At 32.7% G+C, this 25,490-nt stretch overlaps 1 protein-coding gene across 1 annotated transcript in view; it reads right to left on the bottom strand.

Annotated features, from left to right (window-relative positions):
- RIMS2 (regulating synaptic membrane exocytosis 2) overlaps positions 1 to 25,490 on the bottom strand; it is a 790,122-nt gene that overhangs the window by 406,207 nt on the left and 358,425 nt on the right. The window contains exon 6 of the mRNA XM_074202114.1: positions 24,637 to 24,773. Coding sequence (XP_074058215.1) covers positions 24,637 to 24,773 — 137 coding nt within the window. The remainder of the gene's footprint in view (positions 1 to 24,636; positions 24,774 to 25,490) is intronic.

Genomic DNA, 25,490 nt, shown 5'->3' with positions numbered 1-25,490 from the left:
TTTCCCTGTTCAAACTGATCTCTTCAAGCTTTCCTAAAATTTTTTCTTGATATCTCCTCTTCCTCTATTACATTATACCTATTATATTTATTTCTGCATATTACAGCTTCCCTAATATCATTTTCCAATTGTATTTGTACCAAATATCTAAACACCACCTTGTATATAATGGCTGTTAATTATTTTTAAAATAAATAACTTTGATAGATCTGTAATCACATTTGCTAAGACCAAAATCTCTAGATTCTTCAGAATGAAATTTTATCAAAATCTTTCCAAAATTCCTCCATATAGGGATTCTCTTTGGTTCTTTTTCTGGTCTGTTTTAGTAGTACCAGTAGCACTCAGATTTCTAGTTATTTGAATGCTTCTTCCTCATTTAATTTCAGCCAGTAAAAAAAAAATCATGAGAAGTCATGGGTGAATTTCTGTTATAGGTGGAGTATGTCTCTTTTTATTTGTAACTGTGGTCTTTAGGAAATCACATAGATTGAACTGAGGAAGAAATCTATTTAGGACTAAATTTAGTCCAAAATCTATTTAGGACTAACTTCAATTCACAATATACTTTGTTGGCTGACAAGGAAATTAGTTACTCTTTTTGTTTTTATTTTGTTTTTTTGCAAGGCAATGGGGTTAAGTGACTTGCCCAAGAACACACAGCTAGGTAATTACTAAGTGTCTGAGGCTGGATTTGAACTCAGGTGACTCCAGGGCCTGTGTTCTATCCACTGCACCACCTAGCTGCTCCCTGAAACTAGTTACTCTTGATGAAGGAATTGAGGAACTGTCTTGTGTCCTAGATAGCTCATTCCTAGAAGCAGATTTGACAAAAAGTAGAAGAGGCTTCAGAAAATGTTTGGGGAAAAAATTTCTTTCATTTTTCCTTTTTTTTCTATCCCTAATTTGTATTAATTTACTGTAATTCCTTCTAGAAATTAATGTATGCACTATAGTTTTAGAACTGTTGGTAAGGATTCCATTTTCATTAAATAATATACATGTAAGATAGATTTGTATGTTCAGTCCTGAGTTCCTAATAATCTATGTATTTGACAAAATGTTCATTATTAATCTAAATATCTCCTATGTTTAATTGACTGATCATTCTCTTTAAATATTTCTCCCTCATTCCCAAGTTTGCAACTCTATTTGCAAAGTCCTTTAACATGTCAATCTCATCAATCTCTCTTATCCAGACAATTTTTAAGTCTTGTTGATTTTACCTCTACCAACAGTTGTCTCAACTCATTTGGCCATAGTTCAAGATCTTATCATCTGTTACCTGAACTATTAATACAGCCTCTTAATTGATCTCTATACCCAAGTTTCATCTCTGTTTAATTTATTCTCTTAATAGCTGCAAAATTGGAATTCTCAAACAAAGGTTCAATCATGTCCACTGCTAAAGAAACCACAATTGCTCCCTGTTATTCTAGAATAAAAACATAATCATCTGTATTTGGTTTTTAAAGTCTTTTGAGACATGATTCCAACTTACCTTTTCAGGTTGAATATACATTATTTTCCATGCCATCTATTCGAGTCAGTCAGTTGAGAATTATTTCTTAAGTATTTAATTTGGGGCAGCTAGGTGGTGCAGTAGAAAGAGTACTGGCCTTGGAGTCAGGAGGACCTGAGTTCAATCTGGCCTCAGATACTTAATAATTGCCTAGCTGTGTGGCCTTGGACAAGTCATTTAACCCCAAAGCCTTAAAAGAATATATTTTTTTAAATATTTAATTTACTATTTACCAGACACTTTGTTAAGGGCTAGGGATGCATAGGAAAGCAAAAACATTATCCAGGTATTGACGACTGACAGGGAAAATATATGGAGCCTGAAGAAAGAGCATTTTGCTCATGGAAAATCAAGGAGGTAAATGTCTGGTCTCAGACACTTACAGACTGTGTAACCCATGGCAAGTCATACCTGTTCACCTCAGTTTCCTCCTCTGTAAAATGGGCTGAAGAAGGAAATAGCAAACCATTCCAGTATATTCTTCACCAAGAAAACCCCAAATGAAATCAAGAAAAGTTGGACATGATTGAAAATCAACAACAACAAAGATGCCAAAAACAACAAGCAGGTCAATAGAGTTGGATCCTTGGATGAGGGAAAAAGTGAAAAATGAAAGAAGTCTTAGAAGGCAGGAGGGAGCTGGGGCTGTAAAGTCAGTTTACTCTGTCAGTAAATATCATGAAGCATCTAAGATGGGCCGAGAACTATGCTGAGGATATAAAGAAAATTCGCAAGAAACTCACCATTCAGTAGGGAAGATAGTGTGCAACACACTCCAAAATGAAAAAGATACATTAGAAATGATCAACAAATAGACACTTGAATTAAGGGGGATGAGGGAAGGTTTCCTGAAGGAGGTAGAATGTTTAGCTGTAACTAGAAAGCCAAGAAACAGAGATGATGGATGAAAGCATTCCAGATATTGGTGACAGGCAGGGGAAATATATGTAGTCTAGGGGCGGCTAGGTGGCGCTGTGGATAGAGCACTGGCCCTGGAGACAGAGAATCTTGTTCAAGGAAGATCAATGAAGTCAGTGTCACCTGGATCACACTGCATGTGGCAGAAGGTAGCCATATGGCAGGGGGAAGAGGGCTGACTAGAAAGATGGATTGGATCAGAATGGGAAGGTTTGTGAATGCTTTAAAAATCAAATAGCAGATTTTTATAATTGATCCTCAAAATATTAGCCAATGGAGTTTACTCAGTGGAAGGGTTGGAGGGACTTGGTCAGAATTATATTTTGGCAAAGTCACTTTTAGCAACTGAATAGATGATGAGAATAGAGGCAGAATTGAGACTGGGAGACGAATTAGATGACTGTATTACAATAGTCTAGGTGAAAAGGTGATAAGGGCTTGCCCTGCTGTGTAAAGTAAGAGAAGGTAACATAAAAGAGAGATATTCTGAGGAAGACTCAAATCTTCACACCATTAGATATGTGGAGTAAAGGTGAGTGAAGAGACAAGGACATGACACTGAGGTTAAGAGCCTGAGTGATGGGAAAGAAGGTGATACCTTGACCTAGTTGTTACTCCTCTCCCTTTATGACATTCCATCTTCTCTCTATATGTTGGAAAGAGCATTTGCCCTATAGTCAGATCTGGGTTAAAAATCTTGCTTCTTAACACTTACTACCTATATTAGCTAGTCATTTAACCTCTATGGGCTTTAATATAATTTAACCTCTATAAAATGAAGATATTGGATTTGATGATCTGTGACCTCCCTTCTAGTTTTAGAGTCATGATTCCATGAAAATCTTTTTTTTGAACATATATTGTTCAATAAATTCACCCTGAGATGGTATTTCCATATCATGTCATTAATAGAATATAACTAATCCACACCCTAAAGTCAAAGTTACTTGATATCATGTCCTTCAGAGAACTCCTGGAGCCCAGCCCAGTTCAGCCTTGGTATCTAATTTGAGTCACTGATGTGAATGGGGCTGCTTATCAATGACCTATTTATGTAAGGTGCTTAGCATCTCATTGTGCTATTTAACAAAACCCAGGGAAAGAACAAAGAGGCATCAAATTCTCTTGCCTGGAACTAATGTTTATGGGCACTTTTACACACAGACAATAAAATAATAGAACTAATGATCATAATGATGATCTTGAGACATTCTAATGTCTTGAAAAGAGTTCTGAAACACCAATGAAAAATTTGTATAGCTTAAAGTTTGGGCATTTCATCGTATCCTGATTCTTAAAAAAAAAAAAAAAAAAAACTAAGCCGTAATGAGAGCGACACAGTGGAAAAAGTAGATTTGGAGTCAAAGTACGTGGGCTTGAATCCTGACTGTCATTATGAAACTGGTCAAGTCACTTAACCTTTGGCATCTCCAGTTTCCTCATATGTAAAATGAGAGGGTTGAGCCAAATGAGAGGGTTAGCTCAAAATCTATGACCTTATATATGGTCTTCAAAATACAATTAATGGATTAACAAAAGTATAGCATTCCTCAACCACAATGGAAAACAAAGCACACTAAGGTGCACAGGTGGCTCTTGGATAAATAAGATTATCATAATGCTTTTTTTCTTTTACTCTAAACAACAGAAATATAAAAGCCCTACCAAGATTATCTCTTAAAGATGCTTGGAATTAACACTTATTTTATTGAATTAGGTAATTTTAATTAAAATGAATTTTTCTAATGCAAGAGTTAAACAATCTCAAAAGATAGTATAAAAAGTCAAACAATTAATTATGAAGAAGAGAAAATGTAGGTCAGAGCAGGAGACAGAAGAAGGGTCAAAGTAAAAGGGTCCTCAGCTAAGAGAGAAAACTAATGAAATAACAGGTGAAACAATTTTATAATGCCAGACCTGACTAAAACACTAAAGAAAATGTGAAAATCACCCCAAATGGAAAATGAATAAAAACACTAAGTAACAGCAAAAAGAATGGGCTTACAAAGATGCTTCCCCAAAATTGTTAGTTTTGAGACAACTCAATTCCAAGTTTCTTTAAATTCATTCAGACTACTGATCCAGTGCACTAATTTTCCATGAAATTTGGTCTAAAGCTACTGCTAGTCCAATGGAGACAAAGCAGTTCTTTATCTTTACCTTCAATACTCTTACCCCCAAATACCATAAGACCATCCTACCCTCCTCCTTGGATCCAAAGTCACACCATTAAGAATTATTTTTCTCTGTCACTTCAAAAGCGGACTATCATTTCCAAATAACCACTTTGAAAATTCACTCATTGCTTAGAAGAATCACAACACAATAAAATCACAAAATAATATAGATCTTTATTGCTATTTAAAAATTATTTTCACATTACTGTATTATATCAATAATGATAGGCTATTCCTGAAGGATAACCTACCTTCAAAAATATGCCTGACAAGTGATCATTCAGCCTCCACTTAAAGACCTTTAGTAATGGAAGAATACTTTCCATTTCCTCCTGTAGCTTAGTCCCCTAATAAGCCATTTTAGCTTACAAGCCATATTCCTATGTGTCCCTATTATAAATTCTCTGTTGCCAAATGGAAGCTATTTTCCCTAAGTTTCTTGCTATATTCACCACTCATCTACCTTTTGTAACAATTCTATGATCAGAAAAGAAAATTACTGCCGGTGGCTGTCATGCTTTGATGATCAGGAAAGGCAAGACAACCCCAGGGAATATAAGATTTCTTAGAAGTTCAAGGGAGCAGACTTTAATACTTTTTCTCTTCAAAAATCATAAAAAGAAAAAAAATCACAAAAAGAGAAAAAAGTCATATATAGTTAAAGTATCCATATTTTCAGAATCAAAAATCAGGACACAAGATCTGACAAAGGATATTATTTTTTGCAATGCTTATAAATTTCCTTTTTTCAAAATTGGAACTGCCCCAGAAAAGGCAGGACATATGTTGATTAACATGTATAGCTGCTTTGGAGGAATTTCTTATAGACAAAAAACTCAATTTTTTTTAAAAAATTAAAACAGATAAGATGTTACCTTAGCCTTAAGGAAGTAAATTCAAAGATAACATTTTTTAATTAAAGATGCAAGATACAGGGCAGCTAGGTGGCACAGTGGATAGAGCACCAGCCCTGGAGTCAGAAGTACCTGAGTTCAAATCCAGCCTCAGACACTTAATAATTATCTAGCTGTGTAGCCTTGAGCAAGTCACTTAACCCCAATGCCTTGCAAATAATTTTTTTAAAAAGATGCATGATACTCTATGATCATGAAAATTTTCAGGGAATAAAGAAAGGCAATATTCCTAAGCAACTTTCCTTAATATTTCATTTCCCTTTTTCTTTCAACCATTCTTTCCTCTCCTCCCTATACCAAAGTTTATCTCCCACTCAGGAAAAATTGAAAGCATCAATAAGAGGAGAACAGATGACAAAGAATATCAGAACAATAGGACAAAGATAGAAATTTAGTTAGAGAAGGTAGAGAAAAAAACAAAGGGTGAAGACAATAGAGGAGAAGACATAGAATAAATGAAAAGGGGGGAACAGGAAGGGGATAAGCATGGGGTTATCACTGGTGCTATGCAAAGGGCATATTTAAAGTGTTTTTTATGATAAAATTTCATCAAAATGAAAACAAAAAGATTGAGAACAGTGGAATGGGTTAAGGGAGCATGGGGAATAAGAGTAGTGTCAAAGAAAAGCATTTACTTAACCATTTGGCAATAAGGAAACTAAGGACTAGATAAATATAAAATAATCTCGTCATTAATAAAAAATATATGCTTCATGCTGTAATTTGAAAATTATTTCTATCAGTCAAACAAATGTTATTAAGCAGAATAATGGAAGGAATATGATATCATACAGCGATAAACTTCAAATTAAGGAAATAGTGAAGTGACCAATTTATGTCTCTTTATTCACAGACACTCCTAGTACACCGTAAAAGCACCTTTAATACACAGAAAATCTTACTGATAAAGATGTTGAAGTTGGATGTATTTAAAATAAAAATGCTGGGAAGCTGAATTATAAGCAAGAAAGATTCCTCCTTAAGTTTGTCTTTTGCTAGCCTGTCATTGATTCCTGAAGTCAAGACAGTAAAGATTTATGTCTTTGAAATGGGACATCTTTCCTTGAAAAATGCAAAATTCTGATGATGGGCATTTATCAGAGATCCTCCCCTGTTAGAAGGCATCTCAAATTAGATCTTTAGAGACATGCCCAGAGTACCACTCCAAAGAGTACTCCACTGCCAAAGAAAAGTACCTTGAGTAAGAGGAAGAAGAAATATGAAAATATTGAAGGTAAGGAAGATACCAAGAAGAGGGAAAATGACAAAGGACAGATATGGAAGCATTACAGCTTACTGTAAAAATTTATAATGATAATCTCTGAAGACTTCTGAACTATTCCAATTCACAGAATATCTATGAAGTTAAGGGCATCAGTCACCATTTTCAGAGTACAAAGAAATGAATGATTTTTAAAATAAAAATTTAATGTAAATTAGTTTTTTATTCCCATCTCAATCTTTATACATATATATATAGTTTTAATGTAAACTAAAATTCAAAATTTAAGTTTTATTAAAACAATATCTTAATTCATAATATCTGAGCATGCATTTATATAACATTTTCCTTATCTATAAACACTCATTTGATGTCTGCTATTGCCAAGCACTCTGATAAGTACTAGCAAGGTTTAAAAAAAACAGTTCCTGATTTCTAGGAGTTCACAATCTAATGAAGAAACCTGCAAATAACTATGTACAAACTAATTATATGTAGGATAAATTTGACTAAGGTGTAAGAAAATCAGGAAGATATTAATGTGCGTATGGTAGGGGTGAGGGGGAAGAGAGTGCTTATGTTAAAAAGAGCTTTGAATGCCAGAGGATTTTATAATTGATTTGATTCTGTAGGTAATAGATAATCCTTGCAGTTCACTGTGGGGTTGGAAGAGCTGACATGGTCAGATATAAACTTGGTGAATATCAGATTGCCAGACAAGATGAGGATGGAATAGAAAAGGAGGAACTTTTAAAAAGAAAACTGACTAGTATACTATAACAATTGTCCAAGTATGAGGTGATGAGTGCTTTTACAAAGATAGTAGCAATGTCAGAAGAGAGAAGAGGATGTGTTCAAGAGATGATACAAAGGCAGAATTGACAGGTTTTGGCAGAAGTTTGGATACATATATTATATATAATATATATATATATATATATGTATATATATATGTTTTGTGTGTGTGTGTGAGAAAGAGTGAGAAGAATGACATCTTGGTTTTGAATTTGTGGAAATGAGAATACAATGCTTCCCTGACAATAATAGGTAAGTTTAGAATGGGGTAGCATTTAGAGGAAAAGTTAATGAGTTTAGTTTTGGACATGTTGAGTTTAAGATATCTAATGGTCAACTGGAGAAAATTCCATGGATTAAAATAATTTTATAGAGGACCTTGAATGTCAGGATCAATAGTTTATTCTTTATTTTGGTGGCCATGAGAAGTCACTGAAGAGTTTTGAGTAATGACTGACCTCATCAGTATGGTACATTAGTAATAATTACTTAGTAAGTTTGAGAAAGATTAATTAGAGGGGGATGAACTGGAGTCAGGAATATCAGTTGAGATAAATGTAATAATCTATGAGAGGAATGGTGCAGGTCTGCAAAAACAGGTTGCTATGGAAGCTATTAGAAAGGCATACATCCAAAAGTTAATGCAAAGTTAGAATTTATAAGACATGATTAATAATTATTCATAAGAGCAATGAACAAAAGATGATGCTAAAGTTAATTGCATGAGTCCCTGGAAGAATGAAAACATTAGGGATAAGAGGGAACTGGGACGGAGGGATGATGATGAACTCAGATTTTAAGATATTACATTTGATATGTCAGTAGAACAAGAAGATTGTAATATCAGTTAGGCTGTTAGAAGTATAATACAGGAGCTTTTAGGAAAGTTTGATCACAGGGAGAAAGGTTTTGGAGATAGATGCAGAGATGATTTTAAAAAAACATGAGAGTTGATGAATCTCTAAGGAAAAGAAGATAATATAAGATACTAACATTAATAGATATTAGGACAATAAAAAAAACAGCAAAAGAGACACAAAAAGAGTGGTCAGAGATAAAGGAGAAGACTCATGACTGTCACTGTAAAAGGAAAGAAGGGAAAAGTAAAAATTGAGAAGGAAGAGGTGATCCACAATGTCAAATGCAAAAAAAAATCACATTTTTTCAAGATATGAAACTTCAGATGAAGTTATGGGGTTTGGCAATTAGGAGATCATCAGGAGAAAGCTATTTTTTTTAAGGCAATAGGGTTAAGTGGCTTGCCCAAGGCCACACAGCTAGGTAATTATTAAGTGTCTGAGACTGGATTTGAACTCAGGTACTCCTGACTCCAAGTAGAAGAATGAGAAGAAGGGGAAATGGATTGAAACAAGGTGATTATATGTATATATATATATATATATATATATATATATATATATATACATATATATACATACATATACATATACATATATACATATATACATATATATACACATATATGTATGTATATATATATATATATATGTATATGTATGTATGTAGTTCAGATGGAAGGGTTAACCATGGCAATGGGAAACAACATTCTCTGAGACTGTAAGGAAGAAAAAACAGGTAAGAAAGCTGAAAAGAATTTTAATTGACTGAAAAAATAAAGAAAAGAGCATGAAAATGAGCAATATCACATGTAATTTGGTTCTAAATTATAATATATTCAATTTTTCTAAAAGCAAATATAACAATTTTAGAGCTGAAGAACAACAGTTATATGAGAAAATGACAGGACGAGTCACAGCACTACTTTAGCTAAAGCATTAACTATTTACCCAAGGTTTTGAAAATATAATGTTATCCAAAAATTGAATTGATGACTACACTAAGCAGTATAAATGGCTACATACCACTCTCACCTCTAGTCTGAATAGGTTGTTTTCTTTTCCAGGGTTACTAATGTCATTTAGCCTGACAAATCAGTCCACCTGCCTACACATATACTTCTACATTTATTTGTATTATTTAATTGAATTTTCAAACAATTATCAGATTTCAGATATGAACCAGAATCTATAGCAATTTATTCTATACCAAACTACAAATCTGAGAATTCTCAGAATCTAACTTACTTGATATTAAGCTGTTAAGTTAAAGTAAAAATAATATACTTATTTGGGATTTATGTTTTAGAAAATATAATTACATATTAAATTCATCTTAAAAGAAAAAGCAGGGGCAGCTAGGTGGCGCAGTGGATAGAGCACTGGCCCTAGAGTCAGGAGAACCTCAGTTCAAATCTGGCCTCAGACAATTAATAATTACCAAGCTGTGTGGCCTTGGGCAAGCCACTTAATCCCATTGCCTTGCAAAAAAAACTAAAAAAAAAAAGCAGCCTCCAAATTCTAGAGAAACAGTAATGGTTTAAAGTATGAAATTACAGAATCACTTTGGGTGCTCTTTTATTTCACTGGAAGTGAGAGAAAAGAAAAGTAGCATGAAAAATCATTCAAAGTTACATATATAGATATGAAGTAAAAATTGTTATTTTTGTTCAATTATTTCAGTCATGTCCAATTCTTTAGGACTCCATTTAAGATTCTCAGTAAACATGCAGGAGAAGTTTGTCATTTCCTCCTCTAATTCATTTTACAGACAAGGAAACTGAGCCAAATAGGGTTACTGACTTGTTCAGGATCACACAACCCTGAGGCAAAATTTGAAATCAGATTTTTCCTGACTCCAGGCTTGGTGTTCCATTCACTGAGCATCTACGTATAAGGATATGAACATGTAAATCTTGTTAATTTTTCCTTTAAAGACACATTGAATATTTGTCTGTCTTTCCCTCCTCTCTCTTCTCTCACTCCATTTTTCTCTTTCTCTTATTTGTCCCTTCCTCCTTCTTGTTTCCCCTCATTTCTTCTAGGTTATTATTTTTAAAAATTAATTTGTAGTTATATAGGTTATATAGAAATATTACCTTGAGGAGCATTTATCTGAAGTATAGCCCTTTCAAAAAGCAATCTAAAGGCATACTATGACCTGCCCAAATAATTAATTTTCATGAAGTTTCAATATAATTGTAGATAAGTAGTATTTATTCTGTTGCTTTACGTTTTATATACACATGTTCCTTCTCCTACTAGGCTGTAAGTTTTGTAAGGACAAGAACCATATCATATTCATCTTGGTATCCAGTTAGTTCCTACATAGGATACTAGATTTTGAGCTGAAAGGAACTGAAAAGAGGATCAAACAAGCCTGATTTTGCAGATGGCAAAGTAGAAATTAATAAAATGCCAAAAGTTACATAATTGGTGAAAAATAATGTTGGAATTAGAATCACCAAAATCCCATTTTTTTCTATTTAAATCCATGTTTTAATTTTTTGTTAAATGCTTTAAGAGATGTAGGAAGGAGGTATGGGAACAATTCTGAAGAATTTATAACAGATCTATTCTCTTTCTCTTCTTAAGTTCTGTCTCAATATACTTAGATAAATATATGATAGAAAGATAAGCTAGATAAAAATAAATGATAAAAATAGAATAAATTAGAGAATGGATACATAATAAACACAAAAATATGTAGATACATAGATAATACAAAGATAAAAAATAGACAATTCTCATTGGTTATGTAGGAGTTTATACTCCATATATTCTTGTTACTTTATATGTTATGCTAGTTAATCAATTTTTTTTAATTAATTGGTCCTCTGATTGGATGATAAAAGTCAATGCAAAAATGCTGACTTACAGAATACTTCAAATCTATGTTTGATTTCTGGAAACCCATGAGTGAGCTGCAACTACATAAATGTGACGTTATTATCTTCTTCCCTTTGGAGGTTGGTAGGGTAGGAAGATTAGCTATAAAGGTTCCCAATACCATTTGAATAAATTTAACAAATTAAATTTCCCTAATCAATTCCCTAATTAAAATGCCATGCTTTGAAATATAATTGCAGAATTGCAGAATTGGAAAGAATGTTAGAGACTAACTCCTATGGAAACAATTTATCTCCTCTATGACATTCTTAACAAATAGTTATCCTAGCCTCTGTTGGAAGACCTCTAAAACAGGAATTTACTACTTCTGTAGAAAGCCTATTTTCACTTTTGCTCTGCTCTAATTGTTATAAACTATATTGGCAGATTTCTTAGAAGGATAAACTCATTTTGAGCTAATAGGCTAAATTTCAACCTATAAGCAGATGCTTGGCATAATATATCATCCAAAATGGACAGAATATTTTTGCCAAGAGCAGCAATTAACAATCCTTAAAAAGGTAAATGCAGTATAACCATACAAAGCATTTCCTTTAACATTTATAAATTCCATTTACAAATAGTGTACTTCATAAATCAACATGAAATTATTTTAATCTCAATTATTTTACATTCCACCAATGGATTTTCAATTACAAACCACCTCTACCCATGTATTATCAACTTAATAATATCTATAAGGAGAAAGCATTTTTCCCAACAAGATATTGATAGACTGATTCAAAAATAGAGAAAAACAAATAGCATATTAATGTATTTCCATTGTGAAACTCACAGGCTAATGTACTCACTGTAATAATTATTTAACATGAAAATATTTAGGTATTTTCTTGAGATAAACATGGAAGAAATTATTTAATGTTTTCCATAGTAATATTTTACTTAACATTAGCAAAATGTAAGTCTTTTTTTTAAAAAGCTGTATTTCTTTCTTGTTTCAATTTATATTGCACAATTTAGTAAGTGATCTTTAATGAATCTTTTAGAGAAATAGAACCTGGCAAATAGTTGGTTGATTCTGGTTCTTGTCCTTCATTACTGAAGAAGACTAAAATGACATCAGTTAGAAGATTTACATATTATCATGAGAAATAAAAACTAGAATATTATACATTGAGAATCAAAATTAATTCTCTTAAATAACACAACAAATAACATCTGCAAACCTTAGCACATTCTTTACAAAGGCACATGCAAATCTTCTGTAGCACTGTTTTTAAAAGAAGAGATATTAAACACTATCAAACTCCTTGTAAGAGAGAAATATGATTGTAATAACAAAGTCAGGGAGGAATACAATGGAGAAAGGTGAGTATAGACAGATTTCACTCATCATGAGGTAGTTATTCTAAATAAACATTAAGTCTATTTCAAAAAATCATTATTTACAAGCTGAATTTAAATGAAAAAACCAATGATAGTTCAACAATAAAATAGATAGTAAAATTAATAATATTACTAAAATAATAAAAATCATAATGTATAATACTTTAAAAAGCACATGAAAGAAAATAAATCATTTTATTATAAAAAAATAAAAACAGAAATGGAGAAAACTTTTCTCAATATGGACAAAAGAAGCACCATAAAACCAAGAGTTAACATTATTTGAAATAAAAAAGAAACTATGGAAATTTTCCCAATAAAATCACAGGAGAAGAAAGGATATGGTTGTCTCTATTTTTATCTTATGTGCTAATAGAAATGATAACCATACCAATAAGAAAAGAAAAAGAAATTAAGGAAATAGTTGAAAGACAGAAGCCAAACTTATCTCTACTGACTTATTAGATGTTTCTCTACTTAGAAAAACCTAGAGAATAAAAAGAAATAAATAAGATAAATGAATATAGAAAAAGCAGGATATAAAAAACCAACAAAGGAGCAATTAAGTAGTGGATTGAGCACCAGCCCTGTAGTTAGTAGGACCTGAGTTCAAATCCAATTTCAGATACTTAATAATTACCTAGAAGTGTGACCTTGGGCAGGTCACTTAACCCCATCACCTTGTCAAAAAAAATCAAAAGCATTATTGTACATTATTCAAATAAAACAGGAAGAGATAGAAACCAAAGAAAGAAAGAATCTCAGAACTGTAAGAAATATCAGAGGCAAAATAGGCTGGTACATACTTGAATAAGTATTCCCTTGCTGTTAACACATCCAATGAGTAGTCAACTAGATGACTTAGAATATATAGTGAAATAGAACCTACCACTTTCAAAGGCAGCTTATTTCATTTCTGTGTCTATGTATGTATACACACACACACACACACACACACACACACACACACACACACACACAGAGATATCCTTTTGTTAAGAATCTTTATCAAGCCCACATTTCCATCTTTGCAACTTCCATGGACAGCTTTTAGTTCTAGAAGTATTTAAATACAAAATTTGAATGCAAAACTACAAATGTGATATTGTGACAGAGAAGAGTCACCACTTTGAGATTTAGTCATTGAAACAGACTAGGATCATATTTTTTTTTAATTTCTATATCAGATTAATTACTCATATTAACTAGTAATGTATTAAGTCCCCAGTCCCTGATCTTTTCCCAGATGAATTAATTTGTTTCTGTGCCATCTTGTACTTCAGTCCAAAAGAATCAGTATCAAAAGTACAAGATTTTACATCAATTGCCATTAAATTTCATTTTATTAGATTCAACCCAGTGTTGGTTGTAGAGATCTTTTTTAGACTGACTCTGTCACCTAACCTTTCAGGTTTTGAAAGAGAAGACTCATTTAAGTAAATAAAATGCATAAAATACATGAGAATTAATTTCCTAAGGCATAAATAGAATCTACTTAAATATAACAATAAAACAGTTTTACAGAAATAAAGTAAGAGATACAATATTATATAGCGATTTCATATTTAGGTAAAATTCAAGTTAAACCATAGATAGTGTTAAGCATCTCAAATAAGTATATTTTTAGGATTAGACAAAATAAAATTAATAAGAAATACAAAGCCCAGAATATTAATGGAAATAATCAAAATAGTCAAAATAAAGGGCATATGCCCTTACCAAATCTCAATTATATTACAAAGCAGTAATTATACATTCTATCTGATACTGAAAAAAGCAGACCAGTGAAATCAAATAGATAAGACAAAACAAAAATCAAAGATATACAGCAGTCTAGTACACCATAGGGAAAGGTACTATAGTCATAAAAAACTGCAAAGAAAACTAGAAAACTATGAGACAGAAAACATGCATAGTCCAGATTCTTAGAGAATCTTCTGAATATAGTAAATTACAAATAATTAAATTAAGGAAAAAAGACAAAACATGATTAAAAACAGTGTAAATTTATATATTTTACAACTGTCGAGAATTTATTACAAAATTGAATAAAAGACAAAAAGACCATTTAAATTGTAAAAAAACTAAAAAAAATTGCACATAAAAAATTAGACATAGCTAAACTGTAGAATAGGAAATAAATCTTTACATTATTTATCTCTACTAAAAAGTCTTGAATCCAAAATCTATTAAGAATTATAGGGGCAGCTAGGTTACACAGTGGATAGAGCACTGGCCCTGGAGTCAGGAGTACCTGAGCTCAAATCCGACCTCAGACACATAATTATTACCTTGGGCAAGCCACTTAACCACATTGCCTTGCAAAAATCTAAAAAAAAAAAAAAGAATTATAGTTGTCTTCAGAAAAACCTGGAAAGACTTGATGAACTGATGCTGAATGAAGTGAGGAGAACCCAGTGTACACATTAACAACAACATTGTGAGATTCTCAACTGTTTTGATGCAGTTCCTCTCAGCAATTCAATGATCAAGGACAATTCTAAAACACCTGCCTGTGATGGAAAATGCCATCCACATCCAGAGAGAAAAGAAACCCATGGAGTCTGAAAGCAGAGTAAAATATACCATGTTTACATTTTAAAATTTCTTTTTATGTTTTTTTCTTTCTTTCTCATTTTTCCCCTCAATTCTAATTTCTTTCACAACACGACTAATATGGAAATGTTTACATGGACTATTCTGTACCCAACCTGTGGTAAAGCATTCAGAACTTGTATTGATCTGATCAGCTAGTTAGACACCCTGTAATTTGACGGAAACATAGTGATGTCATTTTGGTCTTCTTCGATAATGAAGGACAAGAACCAACCAATATGGAAATGTGTTAAATACAGAGTACATGTACAATCATTATCAGTTTGTACACTTCCGTGGATGGGGGAGGGAAAGATGCTGGTAGAAAAATGTGGAACTCAAAAGCTTGCAAAGGGATGAATGCTGAAAACTCTTTGCATGTAATTGGAAAAAATAAAAAATAAATTTAAAAAAGGAATTGTAGAAGTCTTTTAAGTGAAGAGATAATTCATGACAAGAGGTAGAAAAATATGAAAAAAAATTTCATAAGAAAATAATGAACTTCAGGAAAAATGTTCAAAATCCATAATCACCAACAAATTACTTACTAAATGCCAAAAATTATTCTGATCCCTGTAAAAGAGAAGACAGTCTCCTCTATAAAGGTGTTCCAATCTTAGTTGGAGGAGTAACATAGTAAGGTTCAGGTGTAGGAGGAATGGAATGATCCAGTGGGCCTAAGGTTTTAGATGCAAAGTGAACAGCAAGATTGAAGATTCCTTGAGGTGCATTGGTAGGTCAGATCTCAATGCCTGGAGGCCTTGAGGGCATAGTGGCAGTACAGATGGTAAGACCCAGTGAAGCTTAGGAATCCATGTCAGGGCAGATGGCAAAGCCTGGCAGGTCTCCATCTTAACAGAAGGATTAGTGTTAATGACTTTCTGTTCATCCAAGTGGTCGGAGCAGTCATGTCCATACAATAAGATAGGGGTGGGGAAGAGGACACTGGAGGGGTCTGACCTAACAGTTATGGGAAGAAAAGAATAAAACTGAGGGTTTGAGAGGAATTAGGAACTTTGTGTTGAGGGGAGGAGATTCAGCTTACAGCTGGCCCTCTGTTGACTCCAAGTTGTTCTACTTGTGAAAACAAGTCACACTGAAAACATGCTAGTTTGTTTTATTTTTTGATCTATGAATGTAATAAAATACCACTGTGCTGTAAATAATGTAAAGAATTAAGAGAAACAAGAATGTATATCTCTGTTGCCTCAGAGCCTTCCATAATGCCTCATATAACAAATAATAATTTGATTAAAAAATATTTATTAAATGAATTAATGAATGAATGAATGTCCTCCCTAAGGTACAAACAATTTCCTACATATAAGAAGTTTTTCCAAATTCTTCTGTTTATAAGTGGCATTGGACTATATTGTATATTACATATAAAATTGAGTTATTGATATTTCACTAGATCTGTTATTTCATTAATTTGGATATTACTTTTAGCGGTACAGATCACACTGCTTATTCATGATTTCTCATCCTCTGAAATTCTTGTCTGAGTTCTCATAATGGTTCCTTATAGATGGTCTAGTCAAAATACTTTTAGGTCCTTTTACATAATGTGCTACTAGTCTAACATTTTGATCATTTGTAATCTACTTTTTCTATATGATTCACCCTTTTATACCAGAGTACCAGCCCAGGGTTGTATTGGTCTGATATTGCCAAGGCAACCGCAGGTGGTACTCAAAATTCAATAGATTTTCAGGGGTGAATAAATTAAATGTTTGACCAAATATAGCCCACAAATGATGTTATAAATATCCAAATGGCTCTTGGTAGAAAAAAAGATTCCCCAATCCTGTTTTATACTAATAATATATTTGTTGAATGATGTTCTTTACACTGCTTCTTGTATGGTGGTCATCTTTGTAAATGAAATTTCCAATTCAATTGCACCCATGACCTATTTCTCAACTGAATTGGAGTTACCAATGCCTTTGTTTCTTTGAAGATTTTTTACAGATTATGAGAACTCCCAGATGTTCCTTGTTCTAGATGATATTACACTTAATATATCATATTAGATATACTAAATCTAGATGATATTGTATTAATATCTAGTACATCAGATCTCAGAATATTACAGAGCCTTGTAAATGCAATATATAACAAACTATACAGACATCATCAACAAGAATTTATTAAGTTTTTACTATGCACTAAATACTGTGTTAAGCCTGCTAATACAACTGCAAGCCAAAAGAACAATAGTCATACCCTCAAGGAGCTTTCATTCTAATGGGAGAACAATGCAAAAAAGGAACTACAATGAAAATGTCATTAAAGAAGTTACATTACCATCTGCTTATAACTGCTATGTTCTAGCAACCACGGGACTATGGGATTCGGGGGAGAAGATACATGTGCATGGGCAAAGTGGAAAAAGTTCAAGGAGCATCAAGAGAAGAATCAGGGAAGTAATGAAAACATGGCTGACCTTAATTTGGAGGTTCTCAGAGAAACACACTAATCAAAGGAGGGGACTACTGGGGCACAGTGAACTTCCAAGCTGAGAGGATCAGGAGTAGAAAGACAGAAGAAATTAATGACAAAAACTGCCTACTGCCCAGTCTGCAACAAGTAGTTGGAAGATCTTTCCATTAAATTAGCACATTAGTATATAATTTGGAAGAGGCACTGAAGGTAGCTGATGAGTTGAGTTCAAAATCAAAAAAAAAAAAGAAAAGATCAAGCTGACTTGCATTTGAGAAATGCAATATATTTTTAAGTCTCAAAAACTGTTATTCAGCACAAAAACATGTACTTTAAAAATACAAATACTTGGGGCAGCTAGGTGGCATAGTGGATAGAGCACCAGCCCTGGAGTCAGGAGTACCTGGGTTTGGATCTGGTCTCAGACACTTAATAATTGCCTGGCTGTGTGGCCTTGGGCAGGCCACTTAACCCTGTTTGCCTTCCAAAAAAACTAAAAAAAAAAAAAAATACAAATACTCACTATCATTGCAGTGTGGTTTTCCATATTGGAACTCCACAGTCTCTGAAGAAGTAAATTTGCAACAAAAGACAAAATAGATGAAAAATGCTTATTAAGCAAATTGATAGATAGCCCAATGGATGTGTTCATCAATGTGTATCTTGGAATAGATTACTTAAAAAGCATTTACTATATTCAAAGCACTGTTAAGTGCTAAGGAAACAAATTACAAAGCAAAATAGTTCCATACTTTCAAAAATTCACATTCTAAATTCAGAAAATAATGTTAAAAAGTTTTCATCTACAAATTAAATAGAAAGGTCCCATGGTTCTTAGGGTATAGCAGCAAAAAAAATGAAAATATAGTTTCTTTAATGTCATTTTCACCAAAAAAAAAAACCCTATAATTCATGATAATGAATCATTTGACAGTTACAAGGACTTTGGTAAAAATGGGGTCTGAAAGGCAAAACCAACTAATGCAAAAACCATATCTGACCTTGTTTATAATAATTGGAAGACATAATCCTTTATACCTTCATGAAAATTAAGAAAATGAATTTCTCTTCAGGTTACAAAATTGATATTGATCATTACATTATTACAAGTGTATATTGTTGAGATTTATTTTCATTTTCTTTGTATTTATATTATGATCCTTATGTATATTGCTTTAGTGATTCTTTAAATTTTACTCTCTAGGGGGCAGCTAGGTGGCACAGTGGATAGAGCACCGGCCCTGGAGTCAGGAAGACCTGAGTTCAAATCCAGCCTCAGGCACTTAATAATTGCCTAGCTGTGTGACCTTGGACAAGTCACTTAACAATTTGCCTTGCAAAAACCAAAAAAAAGTTTTCTACTCTCTATCAGTTCATATGAGTTATCATGTTACTATGATTTCTTCATCATTTCTTTTAACACAGTAATGTTCCATTATATTCATATACCACCTTGCTATAGATTGATAATCCAACCAGGGAAACTGTATAATCCAATAGAGTGACTATTATACTTCAAATCAGAGGATTTGAGTATTCTTTCGAATAGTATTTTTACTCTGGATTACTCTTGGTCTCAGTTTTCTCATTTTTAAAATAAGAGTAGGTATTGGGTCAAATTACCTATTAGGTCCCTTCTGGCAATCCTCATATTGAATATGAGTAGGAGGAAGAGATCCACTTCATGAAGAAAAATTCACTTTTCATGGTTTCAGACCTCATGTTGCTACAAAATATCAACATCAAACTCAAACATTATCCTTGTGAAACATATTGGCATAGTGTTATTCAGTGGAAAAAGCCATGATTGTGAAGTAAGGAACTGTTGTTCAGCCATGTTTGACTTGACCATACTATCCATGGAATATTCATGGGGAAAGAAATTGGAGTGTTTTATCATTTCCTTCTTCCTGGATTAAAGCAATCAGAGATTATCAACACAGTTAATAAGTATTTGAGGCTAGATCTAAATTCAGGTCTTCCTGATTTGAGGCCCAGTATTTACCCATTGAGCTATCTGACTCTCCCTGGAGTTCAAACCCAGGTTCAAATCCTGGTTTCTTATTTCTTTTGTGACCTTAAGCAAGTTACTCCCTTTCTCTTGGACTCAGTAACTTCATCTATATAATGAGAACATTTGAAGAGATAATTTCTAAGATACTTTCTATCACTGAATCTCTAATGCTATCATGGAGAATCACAGATACCACATCCAATAATTATATAATGTAAAAAAACATCATAGTGGATATATATATATACATATATATTCAGTTTGTTGATATATTTTACTTATATTTTTAAAGATGTGGTGTAAAAGACATAAAAATATTAAGGCCAATAAAAACAAGGTAGGGCAAAGAAAAAGGAGTTATTGAGAGTAAGAATGAGAAACAGATGGCCATTGGTTAAAATCCCAATGGAAGATGTTTGGGAGAAAATATAATTACAATTGAAGAGATGTGAATAATTTAAAACCTATATCAATTGAAAAATAGTCACATATATTAAATCACGGATTTTTTAAAGCATCAAAGTTAACCAAGTTTTGCCCCAAATTCAATACATTTTCTTGTCATTTAGTCTCTTCTCAGTTTCTTCAGATACAACCAAAATATGAATATTCATTCTTACATTAATTCCCTCATTTACTAGTGTTCATGGAACGGTATGATTCATAATTTCATATTTAAGGACTATTTATAAGAATTTAATTAATTAATGGCAACAAGAAATTTTAGATAGAAACAAGGAGAGAGTCAATTGTTGCTATCACCCCTTGGATATTAACTAGATTCGGGAATAAATACAGATGACAGCTTCTAGTCCCTTCCCAGTCCAGGAATTATAGCTAAATAAAACTAGGCAAGCATCTGCAAACTTATTTGTCCAGCAGGGAAAAGAGAAGAGAAGCAGGTAGACAGGCAGAAAATTAGGAATTACCCAAAATGAAGATATCATTGTTTGATGTTAATTTGTTTATTTGCAATCAGCAAAAGGTAATATTTTCTCAGAATTTAAAATTATCATATCTAGTGTATTACTTTTTAGTAGGTATTTAAAAAACCATAGCCTTTTAAATTTGGAAGGGACATTAGAGATGATTTAGTATAATAACTTTGCTACAACATGCCTTGGCTGACTCCTAAACAAAATACAATACGTCTCTAATAATTTTATTCCTGAAGCATAAAAGCTTTGCAAAAGTTAGATGGTGATGTGGCTTTTTTTGAAGACTTCTATGAATGGGAAATTTACTGTTTTATTAAAGACATTTTCATATTCTTGAATTTTTTTATACTTTGGTAATTCTAGAGGTGCTCATTTCCCTTTCAATTCTTACCAACCCCCATAAGAACAAAAAAGAAAAAGGCTTAAAGAAACCTTATATTACTTTTGAAACTTTGACAATCAAATTAAGCATTGTGAAGTGTACTGCTTCGTAGAGACAAATTGCTTCCAATTTTTGCCTCCTACTGCCACTCAGAGAAGAAATTATTCACTCTCATTATGGCAGCACTTAGAGACAAAAATAAAAGATTTTTCCATTATACAAGGAGCAACATCTGTTATTAATTTTGAAATCTTTTGGCAGTTACATGTTATTTTCACTGTTGATTTCAGTCTGCCTGCATTTCTTTTCTTGAAAGTTTGAAATGAATTGAATAAAAAATGATCATATGTCACCAAAATTTTCAGTTCACTTAGGTAACTCTGTTATATCACATGAACATTGAGACTATGTTATTTATGACTTCCACAATCTCCAGGGACAGGTCAAGATGCATATAACACCTAGAGATGATTATTGACACTTTGGGATTCCAAAATTTGGATTATGCTATAAAATTTATATACCAATATGAAAAATAATTCCTTATGCTAAAAATTGTCAGAGAAAACAATTGCTTATTCTTTTACTTTAGCCAACTATGAAAAAAAGTGGTAATTGAACTATAAGGACAGAATTAAAAACACAAGCTGAAGAAAGGAAATACAGTTTATACAATTAAAGCTGTTACATGAAAAAGAAAGAACCAAACAGATACTAAGTTAATAAAACTTCAATTTTAAAAATTAAACAGATGTTTTTTGTGAAAATATCATTTTGGAATTATAACACTGACCAAGATAAAAAATAATTTAACTGTTTAAAAACACAAAATATATGCAAATCAGAAAAACAAAATGATAAATATCCTAAGGTTTTGAAGACATTAATAAATAAGATTGCAAGGGATTGACCATTCAGGAAAGTTAAAAAGAAAATGAGAGCAAAATAGAATTTAGGAAAATGCTTGTAATTTAAATGAGATATACAAAATTTTAAATTAAAGACAAATATTCTTTCATCTTTGTATCAATGGAATCTAACATAATGCTTAATAGGATTTGAAAAAACTAACTGGAAAACACTAGAATCAATTGGTAGTCACTCAGAAAAATATGAGATTCTGAGAAACAACCAATAATATTTTGGAAAAGGTAAAATATAACTGAACAAATTAATTTTTTCTGAATGCTAGAATGGCAAGTTTTACAAATAAGAAGTGAAAATGAATATAATAATTCCCATAACAATTTTGCAATTCTCTTTGTGGCACTTAAACTACCAATAGGTTGAATATGTGATCTAATTTCTCCTCTACAGCTATAAATTCCTTTGGGGGGAAGTATTGTATATTACTCATTAAAGCAACTTTGCACTGTAAAGGATCTCAGAAGTCATTTAGTCCAATTTTCTTTTTAAAAAATAAAGAAATGGATAACTGTGGAGCATAATTTGTCCAAGTTCTCATTTATATATCATCCAAGGAGCCTATCATTGCTCCTTTGACAGTCATGTTAGTTAATAAATAATTATTAAATGAATGTTGAATAAAATGATATAAAATAAATGAAACTTTGATTAGCATCTATGAAAATATGGTCTAAATGGATAGCTTACTCCATATTTTTCATCCCCTAAGATCCTAACTTTGATACAGGATAAGGTGAGTTCTGAAAGTAAAATTCTATCTAAATTGTTCAGCTTCACATAGATTTTCTTTTTTCTCAAGAAATTCCTAAAGATGCTTCATGGAATCATTGGGTTGCATAAGACATAGTATGAAAACATTTCTAGGACAAATATATAGTTGAGATTCTGTGTAATATAGTGAACAGAAAGCCATTCTTGGAAACAGGAAGACCAGGGTTCAAGTTTGCTTCTAACACACTGGCAGTGTGACACTGGCAAAGCATTTCATCTTTCAGTGCCTGCAGGCTACTCTCTAAGACTGTAAGATTCAGTGAAGGTGCCAACCTGCATTGGAAAACCTAATTAGAAGTTCCTCTGCCAATGAAAGAAAAGGTTCAATTTTTTAAAGTATCTAGTAAGTGGTATAGAACTGGTGTTTATACCCAAATTATTCTTCTCAATAACTAAATCAGTTTGAAGAACAGAGGGTTAGTGATAGGAGTAAGAGCATTTCATTTATTTTTTTTTATCATTAACCTTGATCAAGAAAAGGAGAAATGCATTTTTCATCCTGGAGAACACAGAATAGTATGGTTCTCATCACACCTAAGAAAAGCAAGGGAATTCAAAGTGACTAGCAAGTTGGAGTGAAATCTATATAGTCCTATTGACTATCAGTAAGTCAATTAAATGATGATGGAGAAAATCAACTAAATCAACAAGAAGAAGAAAGTGTAGCTAGATGTAAGGACAGCAAGGAAAAACATATTTGAAAATTAACCTGAATGTGAGTCAGCAGGAGAGTGCTGTTATGTAAAAAAAAAAAAAAAGAAACGGACATGAGATGGGAATATATAAACTGGATTATGCTATGCAAGGGTCTGGAAATAATCCTTCTATATTTGGCCTTGGCTGATGCTATCTTCAGTACTAAAATGCAGTGTCCAGCTCTGCTTTGCATATTTTTAAAGGATTTCAAGAAAAAAAGAGAGGACATAAAAGAGGAATATAAATGATGTTCCTGCAAGGGAAGGTTAAAAGAGTTGAAGTTATTTATCCTGGAAAAGAAAAGCTACCAGGATGACTGTAAATGCATAGTGATTATCAAAAGAGAATGCCCATGCCTTGTTCTATAGCTGAATAAATAGCCCAACTTAGAAATGGGCTAAAATGCACCAAAGAAAATTTGGTTAAAGATGATCAACAGTGACTTATTAAACTCTAAACTATCTGCCTAGTCCTGGACTGGACCTGGAGCCTTCCACCACAAGGAATGAAACAACCCCATCTTACAAGAAGCATAGATTTTAATGGGGGTAGAACCACAAGTACATATGTTAATGCCATGTACACACACACACACATACACACACACACACACCTCCCTACATTGGAAAAAGTAGTTTTCTTATCTAGAAGTTCTTCTGCCAAAGAAATTGAGATTTAATTTTAATATATATATGAATACATATATCTTTGCATACTATATACATACATGAATATATATATATATATATATATATATATATATATACTTGTATATATGAAAAGAATTTTGAACAATAGGTTTAAGATGTCCTCAGGACAGAAGCAGCTCAGTGGCGCAGGGGATAGAGCCCAGGTCCTGGAATCAGAAGGACCTAAGTTTGAATCCGGGTTCAGACATTGAAAACTTTATTAGCTTTGTGACCTTGGGCAAGTCACTTAACTCCATTGCCTTGCCAAAAAAAAGATGTCCCCAGAACATCAAATCTGATCCAAAGACAACTGGTGATATAAGATGGAAGTTCAGAAAACAACCTGGGACTGAGACATGGATCTAGGTCTGCACAAAAATGAAAGTTAAAGAAAAGGGAGCTAATAAAGTTACTGTGTATAAAGGGAGAAAAGAAGGCCTAGGAAAGAACCTTGGGGTTAATGTTCACAAATAGGGAAAGTGATATGGATGATGAGATAGTAAAGGAGTCTTGGGGTTGGTCATAGAAGTTGTCAGAGTACCAGGAGAGAATGAGCAGGATCAAAAGAACTTAGAGGCGAGACTATCCAGGATGCTAAGGTGGTCCACAGAATCAATGCAAAACAAGTCAGGAAAAATGAAGACTGAAGAATTTCCAAACCATAGGTATGATCAAACACTAAAGCATACCAATAAATTTGGTTATGAAATTATAATCCTTGGAACTTTATAAAAGTAGGATAGATAATTATCTGCTCCTGCAAGGGCACAAGAATTCAGATTGACCACTTAATCATCTAATTGAAACTGCTTTCTCCAAAATTACCAATTATCTCGACTATCAATTTCCGTAGCCTCTTCTCAGTTCTTTCTCAATCCTCTTGCCCTCCCTGGAACATTTCACATTGTCAATCATCTTCTCTAAGGTCTCTCAAAGTTTTTGTGACAATGTTCTCTCTGATTCTATTCTTATTAGTCTAATCTCTCCTCAACATCCTCTACTGGATCTTAATTCAAATCATGTCACTAAGTGAAAGTGTCCCCCAAGGCTCTGTTCTGGGTCCTCTTTTCATCCCTCATTCCCATATGTTAAATTATCCTCTCTAAATAAATGATTCCCAGATCTTTATATACAGTCCAGATGCTTTTCCTGATCTCCAGGCTCATAACACCATCTGCCTTTTGCACATTTCAATCAGATTTTCATCAGCATCTCATATTCAATATGTCTAAAAGAGAACTGTTTAGCTTTTCCCCAAACTATCTCCTCTTCCTCTATTTCCTTTTATATTTAAGGGTACCACCATTTTTCCAATTCCCCAGGCTGCCAACATATCATCCTTGAATCCTCATTTTTAGTCGCCCCATATATCCAATCTGTGGTCAGATCTTATTT

The sequence above is a fragment of the Macrotis lagotis genome, chromosome X, assembly GCF_037893015.1.
Source record: "Macrotis lagotis isolate mMagLag1 chromosome X, bilby.v1.9.chrom.fasta, whole genome shotgun sequence".
NCBI classification, from domain to species: Eukaryota; Metazoa; Chordata; class Mammalia; order Peramelemorphia; family Peramelidae; genus Macrotis; species Macrotis lagotis.
This window is presented reverse-complemented; position numbering and strand designations above follow the sequence as displayed.